At 42.3% G+C, this 23,883-nt stretch overlaps 1 protein-coding gene across 2 annotated transcripts in view; it reads right to left on the bottom strand.

Moving 5' to 3' along the window:
- IL1RAPL2 (interleukin 1 receptor accessory protein like 2) overlaps positions 1-23,883 on the bottom strand; it is a 515,439-nt gene that overhangs the window by 229,370 nt on the left and 262,186 nt on the right. For both annotated transcript variants that reach the window (XM_061598749.1, XM_061598748.1), the window contains one exon: positions 10,615-10,888. In XM_061598749.1, the coding sequence (XP_061454733.1) occupies positions 10,615-10,888 (274 nt within the window). The remainder of the gene's footprint in view (positions 1-10,614; positions 10,889-23,883) is intronic.

Raw genomic sequence — 23,883 nt, 5'->3', positions numbered from 1 at the left:
AGGCCCTCCAGATGTGCTAGACATCATCCATGTTGATGGGAAATCATACAGCTTCCATCATCCATGACCACTGGTTCTGTTGGCTGGGGCTCATGGGAGTTGGAGTCCAACATCTATAGGGTGACAGGTTCCCCAGTCCTGTTATTAGTTATTATTTCCAAATTCGCACCTGTAAATTAGCATATGTAAATTATATGCAAATCAGGGCCCTCTTGACAAAAAAGTCAGTGGAAGAATGCCCCCTGTCTTCTAACTTCTTACCTAGAGTTAGCATACAAGTTGACATCCATTTTGCAACTGTGTCAGGAAGCAGCCACTGTGCACAGCAGCCTGTGCTGCAAGTACAAACCAGGTGTGAGAATCACAAGGCAAGACAAATGCATCATTGTTTGTTGTTGGGTTTTTTTTCCCAGAGTCTGCATCCATTGGCAATGAACTGTGATGTTATTACAAATTGCAAGGAGTACTATCTTAGCAGTCCCTCCGGGGCTGAGGTTAGCAGCAAATCAGCTTTGTTCGTCGCTGAAGCTGTGGTTTTCCTTCCTATTAAGAGAGCAGATTTTACATCTGTGTTTTTGTTCCCTAAGCAGATTTGTGCTCTTATCCAGGACTCTGGATGGTCATCAATGCCTGACCAACATAAACTGAACTTTCTGTTTGGATGCCTTGTATCTTCTCCTCCTTGCACTTTTTAAGATCTCTCTCCCTCTCTCCCTCCCTCTCTCTCTCTCACACACACACTCACACACAGTTTTAGCTGTTAATAAGAACAGAGTCAATATCTTAGGCAAAGGTGGAATCTGTGACTTCAAACCATGGTTCTCTTTGAAATAAGCTGCTTTCCAGTCCACAGAAACAAGAGACTATTTACATAGGAATGTACACTTTATGGTGTTTTATCACCCGATTACTTGATTCTTGGGACTGGTTCAGAAAAGCCCCACTGGATCAGAGGCAAGGTCTCTCTAATCCACCATCCTGTTTCCCACAGTGGCCAACCAGACGCCTCCAGGGAGCCCACAAGCAGGACATAAAGTCAATGCTTCTCTCCTGCAACCATATATCTGTCATCATGGGTAATATTTATTGATAGATCCATCTTCCATAATTTAGTGCCTTCTTTTGCAGGTGGGGTGGAAACATACTGAGTCAGATCATTGGTCCATCTAGCTCAGTATTGTAGACACCAGAGGTGGCCAGACTTTGGTCTTGTCATATATATATATATATATATTACTAGAACCACAAGATCTATTACCCAGAGCCAGATGCAAAGACATAGCCCTAGAATCAAATAACAGGGCTGCTGCCAAAAACCCCATACATTAATTGTGCAAAGTGTGAAAGAGCTACTTCTTTTTGTCTGTTTGGATCTCCTGCCCACCAGTTTCATTGGATGACACTCAGTTCTGGTATTATCAGAGAAGGAGGGAGGGAGAGAACAAATTTCTATCCGCTTGTTCACATCATGCATCATTTTATAAACCTCTTTAAAAAACAAAAACCTACGACACAAACATAGTAGCCTTTCCTTGTAGAGAACATACATGTATAGCTATTCTTTTCTCCATAGCTGATTATTTGATCAGGGGCAGAAGCTGCCTTAGACCAGATCAGATCATTTGTTCAACCAGCTCAGTCTTCCCCAACTTTGTGTTGTGTTTTGGACTACAGCTCCCATCAGCCCCAGCCAGTATGGGAATTGTAGTCTGAAGCATCTGGAGGGCACCAGGTTGTGGAAAGATGAAGTGCATTATTGTCTACTCTGATTGGCAGCAGTTTATCACGGTCTCAAGCACAGAAGCCTTTAACATCCCCTGCTATATCAGGTGCTTGAACTAATGATTCTAGCACTCTTCCCCTGAGCTACAGACCCTCTGCAAGTGTGATGAGTGCACAATTATTAAATGGCAGCTTAAATGCCATCTAAAAGTCACTTTCAGGATTCTTGAGCTGAGTTGGCCACCTCCTAGTTTGATCATGAAACAAAGCTGGCAGCATGAGTTGCAACCTCTAGATGGACAAATCTACCAATTTTGGGTTCTCTTCATTTCTCATTTTTTCAGTCTTCAGTTTGCCACGTTTCTGCATCAGGTTTGTGATTTTTTTTAAAGTCCTCATGAAAATTCATCAGCTTTTTATCTTCTGTACCTTTTTACATGTTACCAAATATACACATTTTTGCAAGTAATTTCTGTGAACATCATGCACTTTTGCATGCTATTTTCACTGATGTGTGTATTTCTTATACACACTTTCCCCAACACGGAAACTCATCGAAGATTGTGTCAACCCACTCACAGAGAATTCCAGCAGCACAAGGATGCATCCACCCACTCACCATAAGAATCATGAGCGTTTCACCTTATTTTCTCACCAGGCATTGACACAGATCGCAGATGGGGAAACCTATCACATAACAGCCCCAACTCCTGTGTTGAGTTCCACGTCCAAATGCACTTTGCTGTAGTGATGGGCATGGTGTGTTGACAGTCATGCCTGGACTTGCTCCCAGTATGTGAAGGGCCTCCATTTAGAAGTCCTGCATTTGAGATGAGGTGACTGTCTGTGGTTTCTTGATGTTGTATTTGGGACAACAACATTCACAGTATCTGCAGCTTATGTGAATTCCTCAAGTAATCAATATGTGTGACATTTGTTTAATTTACGTAATTTATACAAATTATCTGACCAAAATATTATTTTTTATTAATAACGACAACATATACGCTTGTATCCAATGTAGTGCTGAATAACTTGGTCCATTAGTGCAAGCATCTACACTTGCGCTATGGAACTTCCCTCTTCTCCCCCTGTATGCCCCCTAAATCTGTTCTGGGTTCTCCCCCAACCCTTTGGAGCAAATTTGGGGATGGTGAAAAGTGTGCAGATGGGGGGGGGGAGAAAGGTTCTGTTGTACAAGTGTAAATTCTGCTAACAGAATGAGTGCACTGGATACAACCAAAATACATTATTGTTATTGTTATTCCTCCTGCTGGGAGGAAGAGCGGGATACAAATTAAATAATAAATAAATAAATAATAATTGTTGTTGTTATTGTTATTATTACCACCCAGCGCTGCTAACTAAGTGTCCGCATGTACATGGGCTCCTGCTGGGAGGAAGGGTGGGATATAAATCAAATAATAAATAAAATGAAATGGAAATGGACTGCCTTCAAGTTGATTCCGACTTATGGGTTTTCATGGTAAGCGGTATTCAGAGGGGGTTTGCCATTGCCTTCCTCTGAGGCTGAGAGGCAATGACTGGCCCAAGGTCACCCAGTGAGCTTCATGGCTATGTGGGGACTCGAACCCTGGTCTCCCAGGTCATAGTCCAACACTCTAACCACTATGCCACACTGGCTATCAATAAATAAAATAAAAATAAATACATCCTCATGCTATATGCAATGATGAGTTTTAGCCATCACAGATTTTGGATTTCTGTTTTATTTCAATCAGTTATGGTGGTAGATAGTTTTATTTCCTGATGCTTTTGCCTGAAATGTTTCAGGCCAGAGTGGAATGTGTGCAGCTGATTTGTTAAGTTCTTGAAAAATGAGGCCTTGCAATGGAAATGCTGACAGAATTAAACTACAGTGGCATCAGCAGGCGGTAGAAGATTAATGGCATATCGACGCTCTGCAGAATGCATTACTTCCTATACTCTGTTCAGAAATGTCAAGGCACCCAAGTTGCATCTCTTAACTCTGTTTAGTGTTGTGTGACACAACATCACGTGGATGGTTGGGAGACATGAATTGGAAGGCAGAGGTGAATTATGTTCAGAGAACACAAACCTCATGATCTCTTCTAAGGTCATGGCAAAAAGGACCCATTGTCAGGAATGCTTGCTTATCAATTATGCATGGCATTTATTTATTTATTATTTATTTAGTATATTTGTATGCTGCTTTCATCACCAGGTGACCTCAAAGTGGCTTCCATAGCAAGAATAAAACAATATAATGAAAACAAGTCAGAACATAATAATAAAAAACATCTGGAACCTCAGCGAGTGAGTTCCTTCAGCCTACTTGCTTCCCTGGATGGGAGGGAGGGAGGGACGTGTGAGTGTGTGCAGAACCTAGCTGCCTGTACAAAGGTTAAATTCACACTCTTTGCTCCGCCCATGTTTGCTTTTGGCCCCACCCACCAGTGGCATATGGCTCTTGGAAGGTTGCCCAGAAGGGAATGTGGCCCTTGCATCACCAAAAAATAGGAAATTTCAAACCATTGGCCTGTCTAGCTCAGTACATTCTGTCCCGTAGGTGGGGAACAGACTCAGGGGCCAAGTGTGGCCCTCCTGAGGCTGAGGTTCCTTCTGTTTGGCCCTGAGGACTCTCCCCAGGCTGGGCCCCTCACTGGCCCTGCTCTGCCCTCTCCTGATGGCTTTTGCCTGGCTGGAATGTATCTTTGAACTGCTTGCCTGGATGGAGAGTTGTGTGGCTGTGTTGCCCCAGGAAAAGAGAGAGAGGTGTCTGGGTGTAGAAACCTCTGACATTTGTGTAGGTGGAATGTAACCAGTGGCGGCTGGTGGCTCTGATATCAGTGGGGCAGCAGAATCCACTCCAGGTTTTACAGGAGCTGTCCAAGGTGCTGAACGCCTTGGGCAGTGCCTTGAAAGTTTGGACAAAACCCCAGAGTGGATTCCACTGCTCCGCTAACATCGGCACCACCAGCTGCCACTCCACAGCTTGGAAAAGTTACCTTTTTGAACTACAACTCCCATCAGCCCAGTCCAGTGGCCATGCTGGCTAGGGCTGATGGGAGTTGTAGTTCAAAAAAAGTAACTTTTCCATGCTGTGAACGTAACCTAATTTATAAAGGCAAGAATCTCCTTTGTTGCTCCACCTACTTTTGACTCTGGCCCTGCCCACCACTGGTGTGCAATCTCTGGAAGGTTGCCAATGAGGGAATGCAGTTCTTGGGCTGAAAAAGATCCCCATCCTGGTTTTCATTGACTGACAAGGGCTCTCCAGATTTCAGATAGGAATCTTTTTCAGCCTTATCAGGAAGTGTCAAGGATTAAATCTGGAACCTTTAAGATGGAATGGGACAGCTGGGGCTCTTTGAAACCATAAACCAGAATTCTCCTGGTCACAGGGGTCAGGTGACTCCCAGAGACCTAATCCTACACCACCATCTACTATATAATTCCAAGATCCATTGTGCTGCCTCAGTCTGAGCAACTCAAAATTCAGGATATTCTTCTGTACTTCCGGATTGGTTACCTAACTATAGGACCATAGGAAGATGGGTTATACTGAGTCAGTGTTGTCTTCACTAATTGGCAGTGGCTCTCCAGAAAAGCAGAAATGGGCCTCTCCCAGCCCTATCTGGAGATGCTGGGGATTGAAATGGGGGCCTTCTGCATGCAAAGCAGGTGTTCTACCAATGAGCTACCTCCTTGCTGCCACACTGTTGCTCTATTTGCCCCAAGCATTTGCTACCTATCCAGCTGTAAATGTAAATGCACTGCCTTCAAGTCAATTCTGACTTATGGTGACCCTATGAATAGGGTTTTCATGAGGCTGAGAGGCAGTGACTGGCCCAAGTTCACCCAGTGAGTTTCATGGTTGTGTGGGGATTGAAACCATGCTCTCCCAGGTCGTAGTCCAACACCTTAATCACTATGCCACACTGGCTCTCCTATCCAGCTAAGGTAAAGGTAAAGGTGTCCCCGCACTTGTAGTGCGAGTCGTTTCCGACTCTTAGGGTGATGTCTTGCGACGTTTACTAGGCAGACCGTATTTATGGGGTGGTTTTGCCAGTTCCTCCGCTGGCCTTTCTTTACCCCCCAGCATATGCCGGGTACTCATTTTACCGACCACGGATGGATGGAAGACTGAGTGGACCTCGACCCCTTTTACCAGAGATTTGACTTCCTCCTTCCGTTGGAATCGAACTCCGGCCGTGAGCAGAGCTTTTGGCTGCGTTACCGCCGCTTACCACTCTGCGCCACGGAGGATCTTCCTATCCAGCTATAGGGGGTTAATTTTACCAGCACTGGACATGAGCATCTGGCAACATAGACACCCTTGGTTCATAGTAAAGAGAGACAATACCAGCTTATTAACCACAAAGTGTAAACATCTGCTTACCAAGAAGATATGTGTGTGTGTGGAGTGAGTTAGTGTGAGTGTGTGTAATATATATGGAATTATGAAATCAGTAGCATGGGCAGCCGGTGGCTAATTCATTATTAACCCCACCCACCCATGCACATACATTTAATAAAGGCCCATGTCTAATGTAATGAAAATGAGTTACTGTTCACTGAATCCTCCACTATTTTAAGCCACCTATAATGTTATAAACAATGAAAATAAGCATATATTGCCAAATTCTGGAAAGGGGGAAAAAGAGAGAGAGAAATAAATGCATTGAAGCAAGAAAGGTGGTCTTCTATGTGTCATTACAAGACATAATGCCGAGAGAGAGAGAGAGAGAGAGAGAGAGAGAGAGAGAGAGAGAGAGAAATTGGTAAGAATAAAAGATCACTCTCCATTATAAAAAGTTCTGGCTTGAATAAAATGAATAATAATAATTAATAATAATAATAATAATAATAATAATAATAATAATAATAATAATAATAATAATAATAATAATAAAATACCCAATAGAATCTTCCCATGATTTAAAAGTCCTCCCCCTCCTTGTGCCACATCTAAGCACATGAAGCTGAACACTGCATGCCATGTCAAATAACTGAATATCAGAAATGAAAATGTAACCAAGAAAGAAAGAGGGCGTGAGAGCAAACAGCGGTAGGGGAGATGGGAGGGATGCGTGGAGAAGGAATAAGGGAACATACTCTTTCATTGTAATAATGTGAAAAACACTAATAAACTATACATTTAAACAAAACAGGAGTGGGTAACCTTTGGTCCTGAAGATTGAACTACAGTTCCCATCACGCCTAGCAAGCACAGCCAATGGCCAGGCATGATGGGAGTTGTAGTTCAACAGCACCTGGAGGACCAAGGTTCCCCTCACCTGATCTAAAACCTAGATGTCACTGCGCACTACCTACTGTGCAGATAACAAAATTGTGATTAGAATGACAGCTGCATTCTGTTAATTCTATTGAACCAAGGGGAACTCGCTTCTGAGTAAATGTACAAAGTATTGCACTGCAAGACATTGTCTTTTCAGAGACCTTTTGAGAGCCTCTCTCTTGGTTTAAATAATTTGTGGGTCATAGTCTTAAATGAGGGGACCAGATTTACATAAGAAGCTATACAGGTGGCTCTTTGTGGCAGCCAAATTTCAGGGGCTCCAGGCGAATCAGGAAGATCTCTTAAGGTAAGCACAGATTCTTGCAATTCTAGGATCTGAGATGGTGTGGGGTAATTTTGTCCCTCCAATCATTTGCAAGCATCCCTTCACTTGTATGCAAAAGAGGCAGATGGGTACTGCAGGCCAGACAACTCCAGATGCGGCTGGACTACAACTCCCATCATCCCAGGACATTGTCTATGCTAGCTGGGGCAGATGGAGGTTGGAGTCCAACAATGCCCAGAAGGCTACAGGCTCCTGAGCCCTGAAATAAATCCTTCCATGTTGTAGCTGCTGTTATTCATTCCATTTATATCTCACCTTTTCCCCAGGGAGCTCAAAGTGGCATACATGATTCCCCCCTCCTCATTCAATCCCCACAACTACCCTTTGAGTTAGGTTAGGCTGAGACGCAGTGACTGGCCCAAAGTCACCCAGTGAGCTCTGCAGTCAAATAAAATTAGCAATTCCTTCCGCTTCATGCAAGCTGCCATTTTGTTGTAGGGAATATTAAGGTATCTGAGCTCCACTAACTTCCAGGAGGGAACTGTTTTAAAATTGCAGAAGTAATCAGTTATGTGTCAAATCCCAGCCAAATCCATTGCTTATAGCACTTCAGACTTAACTTTTTGATACGACGGCCAATCATATTAAATGGTATCCCATCAGGGAGCGAAAGGAGACACAGTGATGGACACAGGTCAGGCTGTGGCATATCAGAGTCGTGACCTAGACTGTTCCATTTGTTTGCTTTCCAGTCTCTCTGACCTTGGAGCAGAGGCAGTTTAGGTTGGAAGCTTGTTCTGACCTCTTTGCATTTTAAAGTTCTCTTGGGTGAACTTAAAGGCACACTCATTCATTTTAAAAGAAAATCGCATGACCTCCTTGGTCCCCAATGAAAATGTGTATTTAGGAGGAGTACGACTCTGCTTGTTAAATGGCCCCTATTCACCAGAGGACTGAAATACATCATTTTGAACACAAAATCTAGCCCATTGACTTAAAGTCAAGCATCTGTTTGGGGCTGATTTGAGACCAATTGTGGCTAGCGGGTTAAGCATGCACAACAGGAGGGGATGGCTGAATCTGTCAATGTTGGTTTCTCTCAGTATCTCATTTTTCCAACCTGAAGTTCAGGTCTCCACATTTCTACATCACTTTGCCATAAAAAAAAAAATACTCCTCATCAAAATTCATCAGCATTACACTGCAAACCTCTCCTAATATACACATGTTTTGCAAAGCATTTCCCCCTAATATAATGCACTTTGGTATATTATTATTACTAATATATGCATTTAAAAAAACACTTTACCCTAGAAAAGGCCCCCCTTTTAATGTATGTATTTATTTATTACATTGAGATTGCACCTTCCCTCCAAGGAGCTCAAGGTGGTGCACATGGTTCTCCCCTCCCCATTTTATCCAAACAACAACCCTGTGTGGTAGGTTAGGCTGAGAGATAGCAACATGCCCAAGGTCACCCAGTGAGCTTCAAAGCTGCTGCTTTTACTAATACATTCCCCCTGCTCACAAAAATTAATATCACTATTTTAAGAAAATATCAATAATTTTAAATGAAATATTGATAAATGAAAAGAAATACTAATAAAATTATTCTTGATATTTTAGAAACGGATATTTTTTTTAAAAAAATTGAAAATAGCCACAGAAAATCACTACATAAAAATCCAATACACAATGATAGAGAATAAGCACATTAATGGAAAAGATGAGTACCAAATCCAAATGCTAGCCCATCCTTACTTGAGATGTATATTTTTAAGGCCCACCCTATTCTTATGATTGTAATTTGCTTTAAACTGTTTTATCTTGCATTTTAACTTCTTATGACCCGCCCTGGGTGAGGGGACATGTCTGTGACCATTTCCCAGACAGCTGGTATAGCACAGTGGGGAGGAGAACCTGTCTGGGAGTCCAGGGTCTGTGAGTTCAAATCCCTGCATGTGGCTCCTGGGCATCAAGATCACCCCCACAGGGAGTGGCTCAGGGGTTATGTGCCCTGCCCCCTGTGCAGCCGTGGGCAAGCGGCATAGTCCGAAGGAGCCCAGTTGCCCCCCAGCTGGCAGTTGCAGACAAGGAAGGGGCTGGCTTGTGCAGCTGTGGCAAGCTGAGCAGACCCTAGCCAGCTGGGGAGGACTAGCCTCAGAGGGAGGCAATGGCAAACCCCCTCTGAAGACAGCTTACAGTGAAATCCCTCTTCATAGGGCTGCCATAAGTCGGGATTGACTTGAAAGCAGTCCATTTTCCATTTTTTTCATATATATCCCGCCCTTCCTCCCAGTAGGAGCCCAGGGCAGGAAACAAAAGCACTCAAAACACTTTAAAACATCATAAAAACAGACTTTAAAATATATTAAAACAAGACATCTTTAAAAACTTTTTTAAAAAAAACTTTAAAATAATTTTTAAGAAAAGAAAAGAACTACATCTCCCATCAGCTCCAGCCAGCCCATGCCAGCTTATTGCTATAGAAATGTAGAGAACTGAATTTAAGACTTGAAAGAAACAGAGAGAGCTGAAACCTCCATCCCTACTAGCCAGCATAATCCAGCCTCCCCCAAACTGGTGTTATCCAGTTGTTTGGACTGCGGTTCCCAACAGACCCTAACAGCATGGCCAATGGTCAGTGATGATGGGAGCTGTAGTCCAAAACATCTGGATGGCACCAGGTTTTGGGAAATGCTGGTGTAATCCTATACATTTGTACTCCAAAGTAATTTAAAAGGATCAAGGATGATGGGAAAGGCTGTTCCTGAGACCCTGGAAAACTTCTTCTACTCAGAGTAGACCAGGTTCCCCAACTAGGGTTGGTGAAGAAATTTGATTCAGTTCACATTTAAAGCCAAATCTATCAAATTCACATTTTCCAAAAAAAATATGAGAACCAAAACAGCCATCCTTCCAAATTCTCACTTATCCAAATTTTATGGTGCAGTTCTCCAACCAAACAATGTTTATAAAAATGTATACATTAGGGGAAATAAATATATCAATGAAAATAATATACAAAACCGCATTATATTAGGAGAAATTGCTTGCAAGGATGTGTACATGAGTCAAAGCTGCATACAAAAATGTGTTTATTAGGAGAAATGTGCATGACAATGTGGAAGAATTTTCATGTTTGTTTTTTTTTAAAAATCGCAAATTGCTGCAAAAATGCGGAGAACTGCATCTCAGATTGGACCAATGAGAAGCTGAAAGAACTGAAACTGACAGATCTTTCCATCCATACCTGCATCTCTGCATCTCAAATGAAAGCACTTCATTTAAACCCACAGTTATAGTTGAGCACGATACACACCTTAGCACGCAGGTGTAGAAGCCGCTGTCTTGGACCTCTGCTGCATGAAACCAGATGGAGTCTTCATCTTTGCTCATCCTGACTTCGGAGAAGATAATAGGCTCTTCCAAGTCTCCTTTGTTTTTGTACCACATCAGACGAAGGCCTGTGCTTTGAGCCATGCTGTAGTTAGTCCTGATGTAGCTATAGAAAAGGGCACATTTCACTCGGACGGGCTCGCCTGCCAAAGCCATGTATTTCTTGAGATCCACTAACCAGTCGATGCAACCATCCACTGAAAAGGGAAAAAGGACAAGAAATATATCTATATATATATAGAGAGAGATGAACATTTCAAAGTCCTTAGTAGGGCAATACCTTTATTAGACCAACCAAAATGTCACAAAATAGTGTGCAAGCTTTCAAGGTCTCCAGAACTCTTCATACAACTAAATGTTTAAAAAATGCAAGGGGGGGGGAGAAAGAGTCAGTGTTAGTAACACCATCTGTGAGCATCTGGTAAGTTTTAACATAGTCTGGGAGGAGCTAGTGGACATTTAAATGAAATAACACAGGTGTATAGGAAGCCGCTTTAAAATGAGTCAGGCCATTTGTCCATCTAGTTCAGTATTGTCTGCACTGACTGGCAGCAGCTCTCCAGGGTTTCAGGCAAAGGTTTGTCCCAGCCCTATCTGGAGATCCCTGAGGCTGAACCAGCAAAGCAGATGCTCTACCACTGGGCTATGCCCCTTCCCCAATGAAAGACTAGAGGCAGGAAACACTTTGCAGACTGAGTGGCATTGGGGAAGAACTGTAGCTAAGTGGGAGAATGTCTGTTTTGCATTTAGAAGGTCCCATGTTCGATCCCCAGCATCTCCAGGTAGGGCTACGAAAGATCTCTTGCCCGAAACCCTGGAGAATTGCTGCCAGTCAGTGCTGACATTACAGAGCTAGATAAACTAATGGACTGGCTCACTATAAGGCAGCTACCTATGTTCCTGTTTATAATCACTGGTCTACACATTAGACAGAACAAGGTTGTGATAAATACGTTATAGTTTGGGAACTATAGTATGTAGTGTTAATTTGACACAGCAGAAAATGAGTTAATCTGATCCATATTCAAGCAGAAAAACTAAATTTCTAAAAGTGCTGTGAAGGCAGGATGTTCTGTTAGGCTTGTTCATCCCATGTAACAAGATACATTCAAGCTAGAATATGCTGTGCCGGGGGAGGTAGGGCACAGGGAGCGCTCAAGATTAGAACACTGTAAATGCAGAAGACAATGGAGCTCTCTTGACAAGTGTTGCTAACAAGATGGGAGGGGCTGTGTGTAAGGAGAACTTGGGAGCCAATATATCAATGTATCTGTGTAGCTATGCCTCAGACGGGTTTTCAGACACGAGTCGGATACCTGATCTCTCTTTTGCAAAAAAAGTTAATAAAGGTGTTGTTTTATATCTCTGGTTTCTCATCTGGTGATTATTGGAGTTTCCTCCAGATGCAAAGGGCCTTTTGGCGTACAAAGGTGGTAGGATTCTCCACTGTACTATTTCAGAGTCTACATGTTTTCTAAACATGAAAAGCTAAGAGTAAATTAGCACATCAGAAAGATGGGGTTTAGATTGGAATCATATGAACACTTGGAAGTAAGCTAGTTTAACTGAATGGGACTTCCCTCTGAATAGACATGCATAGGATTATATTGTAAGGCAGTTGTCCTGTTCCCACTTAGCTGGGAGAAAGCTCCATTAAACTGAATGGTCTGCTGAAACCATCCACCTATGTTGATTTTGGTAATTATTGGGAATTATTCTTTTTTCTTTTAAAGCCCTATCAAAATTTTCACTAGTTTTTGTGTCTAAGCCATAGACATACACAACTGCTTACAGGGATCTTCAAAGGACAGTTTCTTTAAGATGTAAATTATATATTACAGTGAGATGTGTAAGTGCCACTGAGCTGCATCTTCCCAGTAACATGCATTTGGAAAAATACAATATGACATCATCATATTAGCATTTCCTGTTCCCTCCCACCAGTGGCTGCCAATGAAGCACAGGGGGTGGAAACGCTAGCGTGATGGTGTCATGCCACATAACTTTTTCTGCCTTTTTCAAACTGCAAGGCCATATAAAGCAAATATACATGCACACCAACATTGATATATATTGAATACAAATTCAATAGATATTAAATATGAAGGGTTAAATATCGGTTCAGTACATATTAAATGTAAGTTTTAATATCAATGCATCCTAGCACAAAACTTTAAGATGTAGCCAACCAAGGCTGCAATCATAACCATGTCTACTCAGAAGTAAGTCCTATTGAATTCACTGGGGCATACTCCCAAGTAAGCAGGGTTAGGATTGTTGCCTGAGACATACTCAGAGTTGACCCACTGAAATCAGTGGACGTGACTTACTTAAGTTCATTGTAGTGGATTTCAGTATCACTGAGTATAAGTATCTCAGTATCTGTTGGAAACAGCCCATTGAAAAAAGAGAACATTAATTACATTAAACTAATCTTAATTATTGGACAGTAAGATATGGACATGTAAGACTGGAAATAATTTTTTTTGTAATAGTCAGTGATGATTTTTAAAAAAAAAACCCTCATCTTAAATTGCTCAGATTCATATTTAAAGAAACAATGTTTTACAGTGCAATCCTCTACATATCTACTCAGAAGTTAGTCCCATTGACTTTAGTGGGTCTTATTCCAGGTAACCGTGTATAGGATTGCAGCTATAGACATTATCGATAAGAGGTGACTAACCAGTGATTTCTAGATGTTGGGTTACATCATCCCAGGCCTTTGGCAAAGCTGGCTGGGGCTGATGGAGTTCAACAACAGTTGGAGGGTCAGAGGTTAGCCACCCTATTATAGATAATCCCAGCTGCCAACAAACATTTATATCTATCTAAGACTTGATTTAAGCCAAGCTGAAAATTTCACCAAACCTTCATCATATTAATTAATGCTTTTCTTTTTCTTTTCTAGGATAGGATTTTCAGTTATACATTACTAGCACCATTTCCCCTTCCCTGAAGGACTTGTCCTCTACTTTCCTGGCAACCAGCCCCCAAGCTTAAAAACAGGCCACCTGGAAGGAGGTACTGGCCCTTGCTTGCTGTCATTCCTACCCATGGAACTTGAAAATGCAAAATCCAACACAAAGAAATTCATAAAAAATAAATCTCCATCCTTAAAAAAAGACAATTAAAACAGTGTTATGTACTACTCCATGATAAGAAGGGAGACCAATAAAAAATTAATGGTTTACATTACCAGTTTTGACATAAATACTGAAGGCAATTATTAGAGGGCAATGGGGCTCCACCTGTTCCCATTTCCTCTCTAGGTTTTCTTCACTCCTGCCTCCAAGATGCTCCTTCGTTAATGAATAATTCCAGTGCTTTCACCTCAGCCACTTGACCCAATCGACCACTTTAGTGATTGCAATTCTCCAACTGAAGAAAACCTACACTGCTGTCTGCTCTCAAAATCACCTCCTCTACTCTCCTTTTCTCTCGCTGTCGCTGATTAGCTATGTTTCATGCAAAATACTGATTAGTGGTGGTGACAAAACACACACCATGTTTTAATTTTGTCTTCAAGGCAACCCTGCAAGTTATTTCATAGAAACCAAATTAAAATATGTGCTTGAGTGCCCAAGGACATGAATGAGTGTGCGGAAAGCGTTTACAATATGGCAATCATTCTTCATAGGCAGAAGAGAGGAAGATACTCAACTTTGTGTGTTTCACATGTTACTTTAGTCATTTAGCTAATTGCCTTTCCCACCTCCAAACCTCCAAGAGCAACAACATAGCAATCCACTGCTCTGCCCTCTGATGACGATATACCCACAATTAGGGATGGAACGATCTGGTAATTTCAGTTCTCTCAGTTTCTCATTTTTCTAATCTTAAATTGGGTTCTCTATATTTTTGCAGCAACTTGCAATTATTATTATTTTTTTAAAAAACTAATGGAAATTCAGCATTTTAGTGTGAATTTCTCCTAATAAATACATTTTTGTATGCATTTTACTATTATACACATTTTTGTGAGCAATTTATCCTAATATAATGCATTTTAATGTTATTTTCACTAATATATTCATTTTGTGCACATTTCTCCCCCATTTCATCCCCATCCAACAGAAACCAAAATGTGGACCTTTGTTCAACATCACCCAACATCACCCATCATGGGGAAGGGCTGTAGCTCAGTGGTAGAACATTTGTTTTGCATGCAGAAGGTCCCAGGTTCAATCCCTGGCATCTCCATGTAGGGCTGGGAATGTCCCCCATCTGAAACCCAAGAGAGGCGCCAATCAGTGTAGGCAGTACTGAGCCAGATGAACCAATGGTCTGATTCAGTAGCAATTTTTATTCCATTCTTTAAAAAAGATGATTAGTCTGAAAGATAAGAGGGGGACCTGACTTAGGCCACCAGTATGCTGCATGGGAAAGCAGGGTTTGGAAACCAAGTCACTCTAGTCCAAGTTTAATACTCTAGTCCAAGTTTAATTCCTGATCACTGGCCATGCTGCCTGGTGTGGATAGGCCACCAGCTTCTGCAAGGCCAACAGGTTCCTTTATCCCTATAATCCCACAATCAGTATTATCCACCCATCCATTCATCTACCCATAGTAGTGACCAACTTACACTTTAGAGAGCGTCAAGAGCCTTGAGGGGGTCCCAGATCCCTCTGAACAAAGGGCACCTGCTCCTTGCTTCCCCTCAGCAGCTGGCTCTCCTCCCTCCCCCTGTCTTCCTATCAGGCCAACAGAGTCACATCATAGTGGGAAGAGGTGAGTAGATGAACCAGACAGACAGACATTCCCTACCAGCTCCCTTATTCTTTGCCAAGTCTCTCCATGATTCCCTCTTAGCCTTATAAGCCATCAGGAGGAGAATGGAGGCTTTCTGCCTCTTACCAGCTCCACCAAAGATGAGCAAGAAATTGAATTCAGTTTCCATTTGAAACCAAATCTATCAAATTTGCTTTCTGAAATAATATAAGAACAGAAACACAGCCATCCTTCAAAATTCTCAAATTTTGCAATGCAGTTCTCCAACCAAATAATATTTACAAAAATGCATATGATAGGAGAAAGTGTGTATAAAAATGAATATGAGTGAAAATGACATACAACAATGCATTTATATGACAAAAAATGGCTCGCAAAATTTTCAGTCAAAACTGCCTGCAAAAACGTGTTTATTAGGAGAAATTCGCACTAATAGGCTAGAGAATTTTCATGAGGGTTTTTTTTTTTTTTTAAATGCACAAATTACTGCAGAAACTAAATTTAATACTGGGGAAAAATGAGAAACTGAGAGAACTGAAATTGACAGAACTTTCCATCCCTAACCCTACCCTTACTGACCTGTAGCCCATCCTGGCAGATTACTGGTCTCAGCAGATGTGTTCAAAAAGGGATTGGCCAAATTCATGATGGGCGGGTGAGGGGGGAATCTATCACTGGTTACTACCCATGATGCCTATATGCAACCGTCAGGTTCACAAACTGGAAGTAATGATGGGTGAGATTTAAGGGCTTCATGCCCTGCTTTCCAGTAGTTGACCAGGATGTAGGACTAGATCAGCCTTTGCCAACCTGGTTTCCCCCCCCCAAAAAAAAATGTTTTGGACTACAACTCCCATCAGCCCATGCTGGCTGGAGCTGATGAGAGCTGTAGTCCAAAATACCTGGAAAACAACAGCTTGGCAAAGACTAGACTAGATAGACATCCAACAGGATTCTCTTCTTCTTATACTTAGCCTAGCTTTTATAGCACAGAGTTGCTGTGGCTTGTTTTCTTCTTCTGACAATCCATTCCTTCTACTGATATCATTCACACTCCTGGGTCCTAGAACATTTGGGCTGGAATTCTAAGCACTTTGAGTACAGAACTGGTCCTCCTGAATATACTCAGCAGGACTTAAGATTGCATTGCTAGTGCACAAAGGTCTTTCCTAAATTCATCGCTTTCCAGGATTCCAGCCCTCTTTGACAGTTCTCTCTAGATCTTAATGATTTTTCTTTAGTTACTTGAAGCTTGTTTCAAATCCCTTCAAATCCAGGCTTAGTAGACTAATTTCCAGATCACAACATCTCAAATTTAATTACACTGTGGTCACTTGAACTGAGCAAGTGAACCATATTTCAAATGGATTTTGCACGGTTCAGCTGAATTTCCATTTCTAAACCTTTGTCATGTAAGGTTTCACGAAAGGTTACGTTCAAGAGGTAGCCGACATGACCTGAAAACTGATAACAGACATATGTTTTTTTAAAAATAATAAAAAGTGCCTTGCATTAATGACCCGTCAAATCCTCTTTCGCAGAACAGCAATTAAAATATTAAAATGCAAAGTCTGAAAAACATAGACATGGCGTCTGTGCTCCTTAATAGATCAAGACATTTTCATTATAACCCTGCAACATGTCACAGGCAAAATAACAGGGATATTCCTGGACATGAGTGGGTAGAATTAGGGCCAGAGTCTGGCAACACAGCAACACAGCCTGGGAAGCAATGGTGCAACCAACACAGCCCAGGCCCATAGAACATGACCACCAAGGGCATGCAAACACATGGGTGCCAATGACAAAAGCAATGCTGCAAGCCTCATGGAAAAGGCATACCCACAACTCTCCAATGAAGCTGAGTAATGGAAGATTGAGGACATGCAAAAAAGGAGGTACTTCACACAGTGGGTAGCAATAGTCAGTGGAGGGAGGCTGGTCCATTAGGTCAAATGAGGCACTGCCCCACCAGCCTCAGTCTGCCTTCAGCCAGTTCCCACCTGCCTGTCTTCTTACTTACAACCAGTCCAGGGTGTCAAACTGCCTGTCAGCTCCCTCTTCGTTAAACTCAGTTTTCCCCTTCTTAGAACTCAGCAGGGAGGAGGAAAAGGAAGAGCAGGAAGAGGAAGACAAAAGTAGAATTAGGAAAGATCCCAGTCGAAAACCCTGGGGAGATGCAGCTTGCACAGCTTGGACACCACTGAGATGGATGGACCTATAGCCCAACGCACTATAAGGCAGTATAAGGCAGATTCTTATGCTACAATTCTGTACAGGCACAACCCTGCTTTCTCAGGGAATAAACTTTCTGAATCTTCTCTGCATTATGCATCTGATAGTTAAACAATGTTTCATAGAATCATAAGATAGTAAAGAAATAAACAAAGATATGAAACTAATTAGTTGTTTTTAAAGAAAGATGGGAGCAGAAGAACCTCAGGGTGACCTTAACAAGGGTTGAACATTTATTTTTCATTGCTAGAAGTTGCTTGTTTGAACAGCTTATTAAAAGTGGATCTTCAGGTTGCCCTAAGAAATCAAATACATCTAACCCTTTAGACCACGAAAACAGGCAGCTTATATTCATCTCGATTCTTGGTTGAATGGTGTGCGTGGCTTTGGTTTGTGCAAACAAACTCTGCTTGATTTGACATTTAAGACACTGCACGTACTGAAAGCAGCCTTGTTGCTTCCAGAATGAGAGATCAGGAACAATCCATCGTTTTCATGTCATTTTGCCAATCACAGACTTGATTGTCATGATAATTGACTTCTTTCGCAATCCCCATCAGGCTTAGAAACTTGGGTAGGACAGGACAAAAGCCATGATTGTAAACATCTGCTCAGAAAGAGAGCAGGAAGTAGAGGGGATCCACATAAGTAATGATGGGCATCTATATCCTTTCTACCTCATCCCAGCTATGACAGATGCACAGCCATGCGCAAGAAGAGGCATGGCATCCCAAGTTTTGCCTCTCCAATGGGAAGAGTTCAGAGCTCAGTGGCAGAGCACTTGCTGTGCATGGAGAAGATCTTGGGTTCAGTCTCCAGAATCCAATTAAAAAGATCTTAGGCAACAGAGCTGGAAAAGAATGCCCTCTGCTTGAGAACCTGGAGAAGCACTTCCAGTTGCGGCCACCCTAGTCAATACATTAAAAAAAATTGGAAGATTGCATTTTATGTGTCTTGGGTTTAGTTTTTTTGAAAATTTCTAGCATGGAAGGAGCCAATCAAGATGAGGACCATTCATAGAAGAGGGTTTCAACCTTTCCTACCATGCTATGGTTCCAATGAAAATCTCTCTCTCCCTACCCCCTCATACACGTTTGCATGCAGTTTTGACTAATGTACTCATTTCATAAGAACATAAGAAGAGCCTGCTGGATCAGGCCGGTGGCCCATCTAGTCCAGCATCCTGTTCTCACAGTGGCCAACCAGGTGCCTGGGGGAAGCCCGCAAGCAGGACCCGAGTGCAAGAACACTCTCCCCTCCTGAGGCTTCTGGCAACTGGTTTTCAGAAGCATGCTGCCTCTGACTAGGGTGGCACAGAGCACAGCCATCATGGCTAGTAGCCATTGATAGCCCTGTCCTCCATGAATTTGTCTAATCTTCTTTTAAAGCCATCCAAGCTGGTGGCCATTACTGCATCTTGTGGGAGCAAATTCCATAGTTTGACTATGCGCTGAGTAAAGAAGTACTTCCTTTTGTCTGTCCTGAATCTTCCAACATTCAGCTTCTTTGAATGTCCACGAGTTCTAGTATTATGAGAGAGGGAGAAGAACTTTTCTCTATCCACTTTCTCAATGCCATGCATAATTTTATACACTTCTATCATGTCTCCTCTGACCTGCCTTTTCTCTAAACTAAAAAGCCCCAAATGCTGCAACCTTTCCTCGTAAGGGAGGAATTTCTCCTAATACAATGCATATTTGTATGTTATTTTCAGTAATATGTGCATTTTTGTACACATTGTTTGACTGAGGAACAGCATCAAAAATTTTGAAAAGTGTGAATTTTGAAGGATGTTGTGTTTTGGTTTGTGTATTGTTTCGGAAAGTGTGAATTAAGTAAGGTTCACCTTTAAATGAGAACTGAATGGAATTTCTCTCCCATCCCTAATCATATGTCAGGAAGGGGTTAATCACCCTTCTCATCTTGCCATTGTTCCAGTCCTGATAGGGCCTTCCCTCTGTCTGCTATTTTTATATATATTTCACATTAACCTTAGCTAATATTTCACATTAGCCTTAGCAAGTTGGCAGCCTCATATGCTTTCAGATGACACTCCCTGGTGCTTATTCATTGCTTTATATTTGGGGCCACTTTCGGTTATCTGTCAGCAATTGATTCACATGTCGGCACAACAACATTATGGTAGAAAAAAACAGGTTCTAGAAGTGTTCCAACCTGGCCCTTCATCATAAAAAACTATGCTAGGGGTAGCCAATGTGGTGCCCTGCAGGTATTTTGGAATACATCTCCCATCATCCCTGGCCATTGGTAATGCTGGCCTGGGGCTGATGGGAGTTGTGATCCAAAACATCACTTGTGAGAATGCCTTATCCCTTATATACTCAGTAGGTCACTGCAGTCTCTCCTAAAGGTCCTAAAGATCTCAGAAGCCTTCTCCACAAAAACTCAGAGCAGGACTTTTCATGCGGCTGCTGCTGTTCTGTGGAACAGCTTTCCCTTTGAGATTTGACAGGGGCTCATTATCTGCACTTTCTGGAAACAACTGAAGATGTTTTTTGGTTTTGCATGCTTTCCCAGCTGATGAACAGGTCTCCGCCATGGGTATATCGCTGTTTCAATTCATTCATTGTTATTTTCCGTGCTGTTTTTAGTGGTGTGTGTATGTGCTTAAGCTGTTGTTATTATCCCTGCTGTCTTTTCGGTGCCTACTGAAGACCTTTCTCTTATAACTAGCTATTTTCTGAATCTGTATTGCCATTGTTTTAAATATGTTTTTAGTGTTTCGTCGCTTGTCATTTATTGCTCTGGGCTCCTTTTGGGAAGAAAGGCAGGATATAAATTTAATAATAAACAAATAAAATGTTGTGTACATTGTCTTGTGACATATATGTGGTGGCAGGCAATTCACAAACAACAGCGTTTGGAGGGCACCATGTTGGCTAACCCAGGCCTAAGCCTTGCAGATGAACATACAACAGTTCCAGTGACATCCTGGAAGGGAATGATATCCACACATAAAAAGTGACATAATGCATTTTCATCCTGACAAGACCCCCCCCCATTTTTTTTCCAGCTGGGTCCAAATATTATCACAATTTTGTACCAAACACAGCAGTTAATGATGGGGATAATTAAAGGTTCCAGATGCACCCGTTGAAAGGGAGCAACGTATGTAGGGCACGATTCTTCATTGTTTCTGCCTGGCTAGGAACACTTTCATTTGTTGCCTGGCTAAGCCTTCAACGAGCTCCAAGGAGATAATTACAAAGAGCAACATGTTCAGAGAAACTGACTGAAGACTATTTATAACAGGCTATGTAACATTTGATGACATTTAGGGAAAGGGAGGGGGGAAAACCTTGAAATGAGCTTGGACTAAATCATAATCATTGAAGAGAGGCTAATCAAACAGAAGATGACTCTTTTCCCCTCCTCTGTCATTTTCTCTCGTTGAAAGCTGCATCAAGAATGTTTCTTCTTTATGTAGCCGTGCATAGGCTTAAATCTAGGTCAAGCTGTCTAAAGCTTATGCTGCAAAGTTAGATTCCCCCCTCCCCATTCTCACTGAACTACAGTCACTGAAGCGCATAAATGGTAAGCTTAATCTGAAAAATTCCCCATGCTGTTATTCTAAATAAGATGGAAGGTACAAAGGTGGAGTTGCATGTTCTACTATCAAGAGCAAGTGTGCCATCATTTTATCCCACCCTTCAAGGAGGTAAGGGCAGTATAGCTAATTCTCTCCTCCTCACCATTTTATTCCAACAAAAACCCTACGTGGTAGGTGTATCGACAGCAAAGCTTGCCATCATTTTGTCCCACTTTTCCTTCAAGAAGGTAAGAGCAGTATACTGCAAAGAACACTCAGAGGTAAAGCATCTGCCTGGCATGCAGGTTGAATCGTCAGGTGTCACTGGGAAACATCCCATCTGAAATCCTGGAGAGCTTCTGCCAATCAGTGTACACAATACTGAGCTAGACAGACCAATTATCTGACTCAGTATAAGCTATCTTCTTGTGTTCCTATGTACCATTTCATTCTCACAACAACCCTGTGAGGTAGGTATCTGAACAGCAAGCTTGTCATCATTTTAGCCTGCCCTTCCTTCAAAGAGCGAAAGGTGATACAGTATGCTTTGTTTTCTTTTTGCCGCCATTTTGTTCTCACTACAATCCTGCAAAGTAAGCGTGGCCTCAAACTGAGACCTTCATGGCTGATTGGAGATTTGAATTTGGGTCATTGGCAGTCCTAGTTGGACACCTCTCGATTAGACTACTGCAGTGCGCTCTACGTGGGGTTACCCCTGAAAATGGTCCGGAAACTTCAACTGGTACAGAATGCGGCGGCTCGTTTACTTACAAACAGTCGTCGCCGTGATCATATTATGCCAGTATTATTCAATCTACACTGGCTTCCAGTAGTTTTCCGGGCCCAATTCAAGGTGTTGGTGTTAACCTTTAAATCCCTATACGGTTCCGGCCCAGTTTATCTGAAGGAGCACCTCCAGCATCACCAATTATGCCGCCCAACAAGATCAGCCACGCAGGGCCTTCTCTCAATCCCACCAACAACAGTAGCTAGGTTGGTGGGGACTAGAGAGAGGGCTTTTTCAGTGGCGGCCCCCACTCTCTGGAATTCCCTCCCATTCGATCTTCGGCATGCCGCTTCCCTGGATACATTCCGCCGAGCCTTAAAACTTGGCTGTTTGGACAGGCCTTTGGGACCGCCGGGGTGGGCTAATTTACATACTGAATGCCCGTTGTTATGTACTGCATATGTTGTTATTTTTGTTATTGTTGAGTATATCATATTTTATTGTATTTACTGTATTTTATTGTATTTTATTGGAATTGAATATGTACGTCACCTAGAGTGGCTTCGGCCAGATAGGCGACCTAAAAAATTAAATTTACATTTACATTTTACTTTAACCGTTACACCATGCAGCTTTCCCCCAACTATGGCTATACCAATCTATTACCATACAGGCTGACCTTTGGTCTGGTCAGTGAATAGGATGGGAGACTGCCTGGAACTCCATGCGCTTGAATCCCAAGGAAGCAAAACAGCATATCAATGCGATAAAGACAAACAATGCAGTACACAATGGCAAGGCGCTGGGTGTCATAACGGGAGGAAGGGGCTGCAGTTTAGTGGCAGAGCACCTGCCTTGTATGCAGAAAGATGCCAGTTCAATCATTGGCTTTTCCAGGTAGGAGGGCTGCTGCGAGTCAGTGTAGGCAATACTGAGCTACATGGACCAATGGTCTGAACTGGCGTATAAGGCAGCTTTGTGGGCCAAAGGCATTTGCTTCAGAAGGCCACAGGTCCCCTATCCTGCTAAATTTAAGAATGGAAAAATGAGAAACTGAGAGAAATCAAAATAGATACATTCATCCCTATACTCACAGCAGACTCACTGAAATCAATGGGCTACCGTAAGTCTATTGATTTCCATGGGATACAACCCACTGTGTTCCATCTCTAGGAAATGTGCTTATGACTGCAGCCATAGTGAACACTCAGCACAGAACTGTACCCAATCAACACTCCCTATGGAGGCAGCAAGCCTATACCCAGTTTCCCAGAAGCAAGCCCTATTGAACGCAAAGTATACAGTCTACTTGCATGACACACATTTTGCTGCATTCACATTATTATGTTGAAAAAATGGAAATGGGCTGCCTCCCAGTCGATTCCAACTTATGGTGACCCTATGAATAAGGTTTTCATGGTACGTGGTGTTCAGAGGTAGTTTACCATTGCCTTCCTCTGTGGCTGAGAGGCAGTGACTGGCCCAAGGTTACCCAGTGAGCTTCATGGCTGTGTGGGGATCTGAACCTTGGCCTCCCAGGTCGTAGTCCAACGTTCTAACCATTACACCACACATGCCTTAAAAAAAGGCAGCAATCCTATACATACTTACTTGGGAGTAAGCCCCATTGGATTCAGCGTGGCTTCTGAGTAGACATGCATAGGATTGTACAGTTGATATGTGAAGAGGCCCTCAAACATAGCCATTATGTCAAGCAAATGATCATGTTTCCAATGCTAGGAACAGATTAAAAGAAAATCTTGAAATCTGATGATGGATTATCAAGGAACTTCACTGCTGGCAAACAAGAGCATATATTTCTCTGTCTGCATTAACTGTACAACACGTATCACATTCCACCACATTTCAAATGATTTGCCATGGGTTCATATTTTAAATAAATCCAACAGTCTAGGGAGTCTGGGTGCATTTTAGCATGAACCATAATA

This window comes from Rhineura floridana, chromosome 16, assembly GCF_030035675.1.
Source record: "Rhineura floridana isolate rRhiFlo1 chromosome 16, rRhiFlo1.hap2, whole genome shotgun sequence".
Classification (NCBI taxonomy): Eukaryota; Metazoa; Chordata; class Lepidosauria; order Squamata; family Rhineuridae; genus Rhineura; species Rhineura floridana.
Note: the sequence above shows the minus strand (reverse complement) of the source record. Positions and strands in the feature narration are given on the sequence as shown.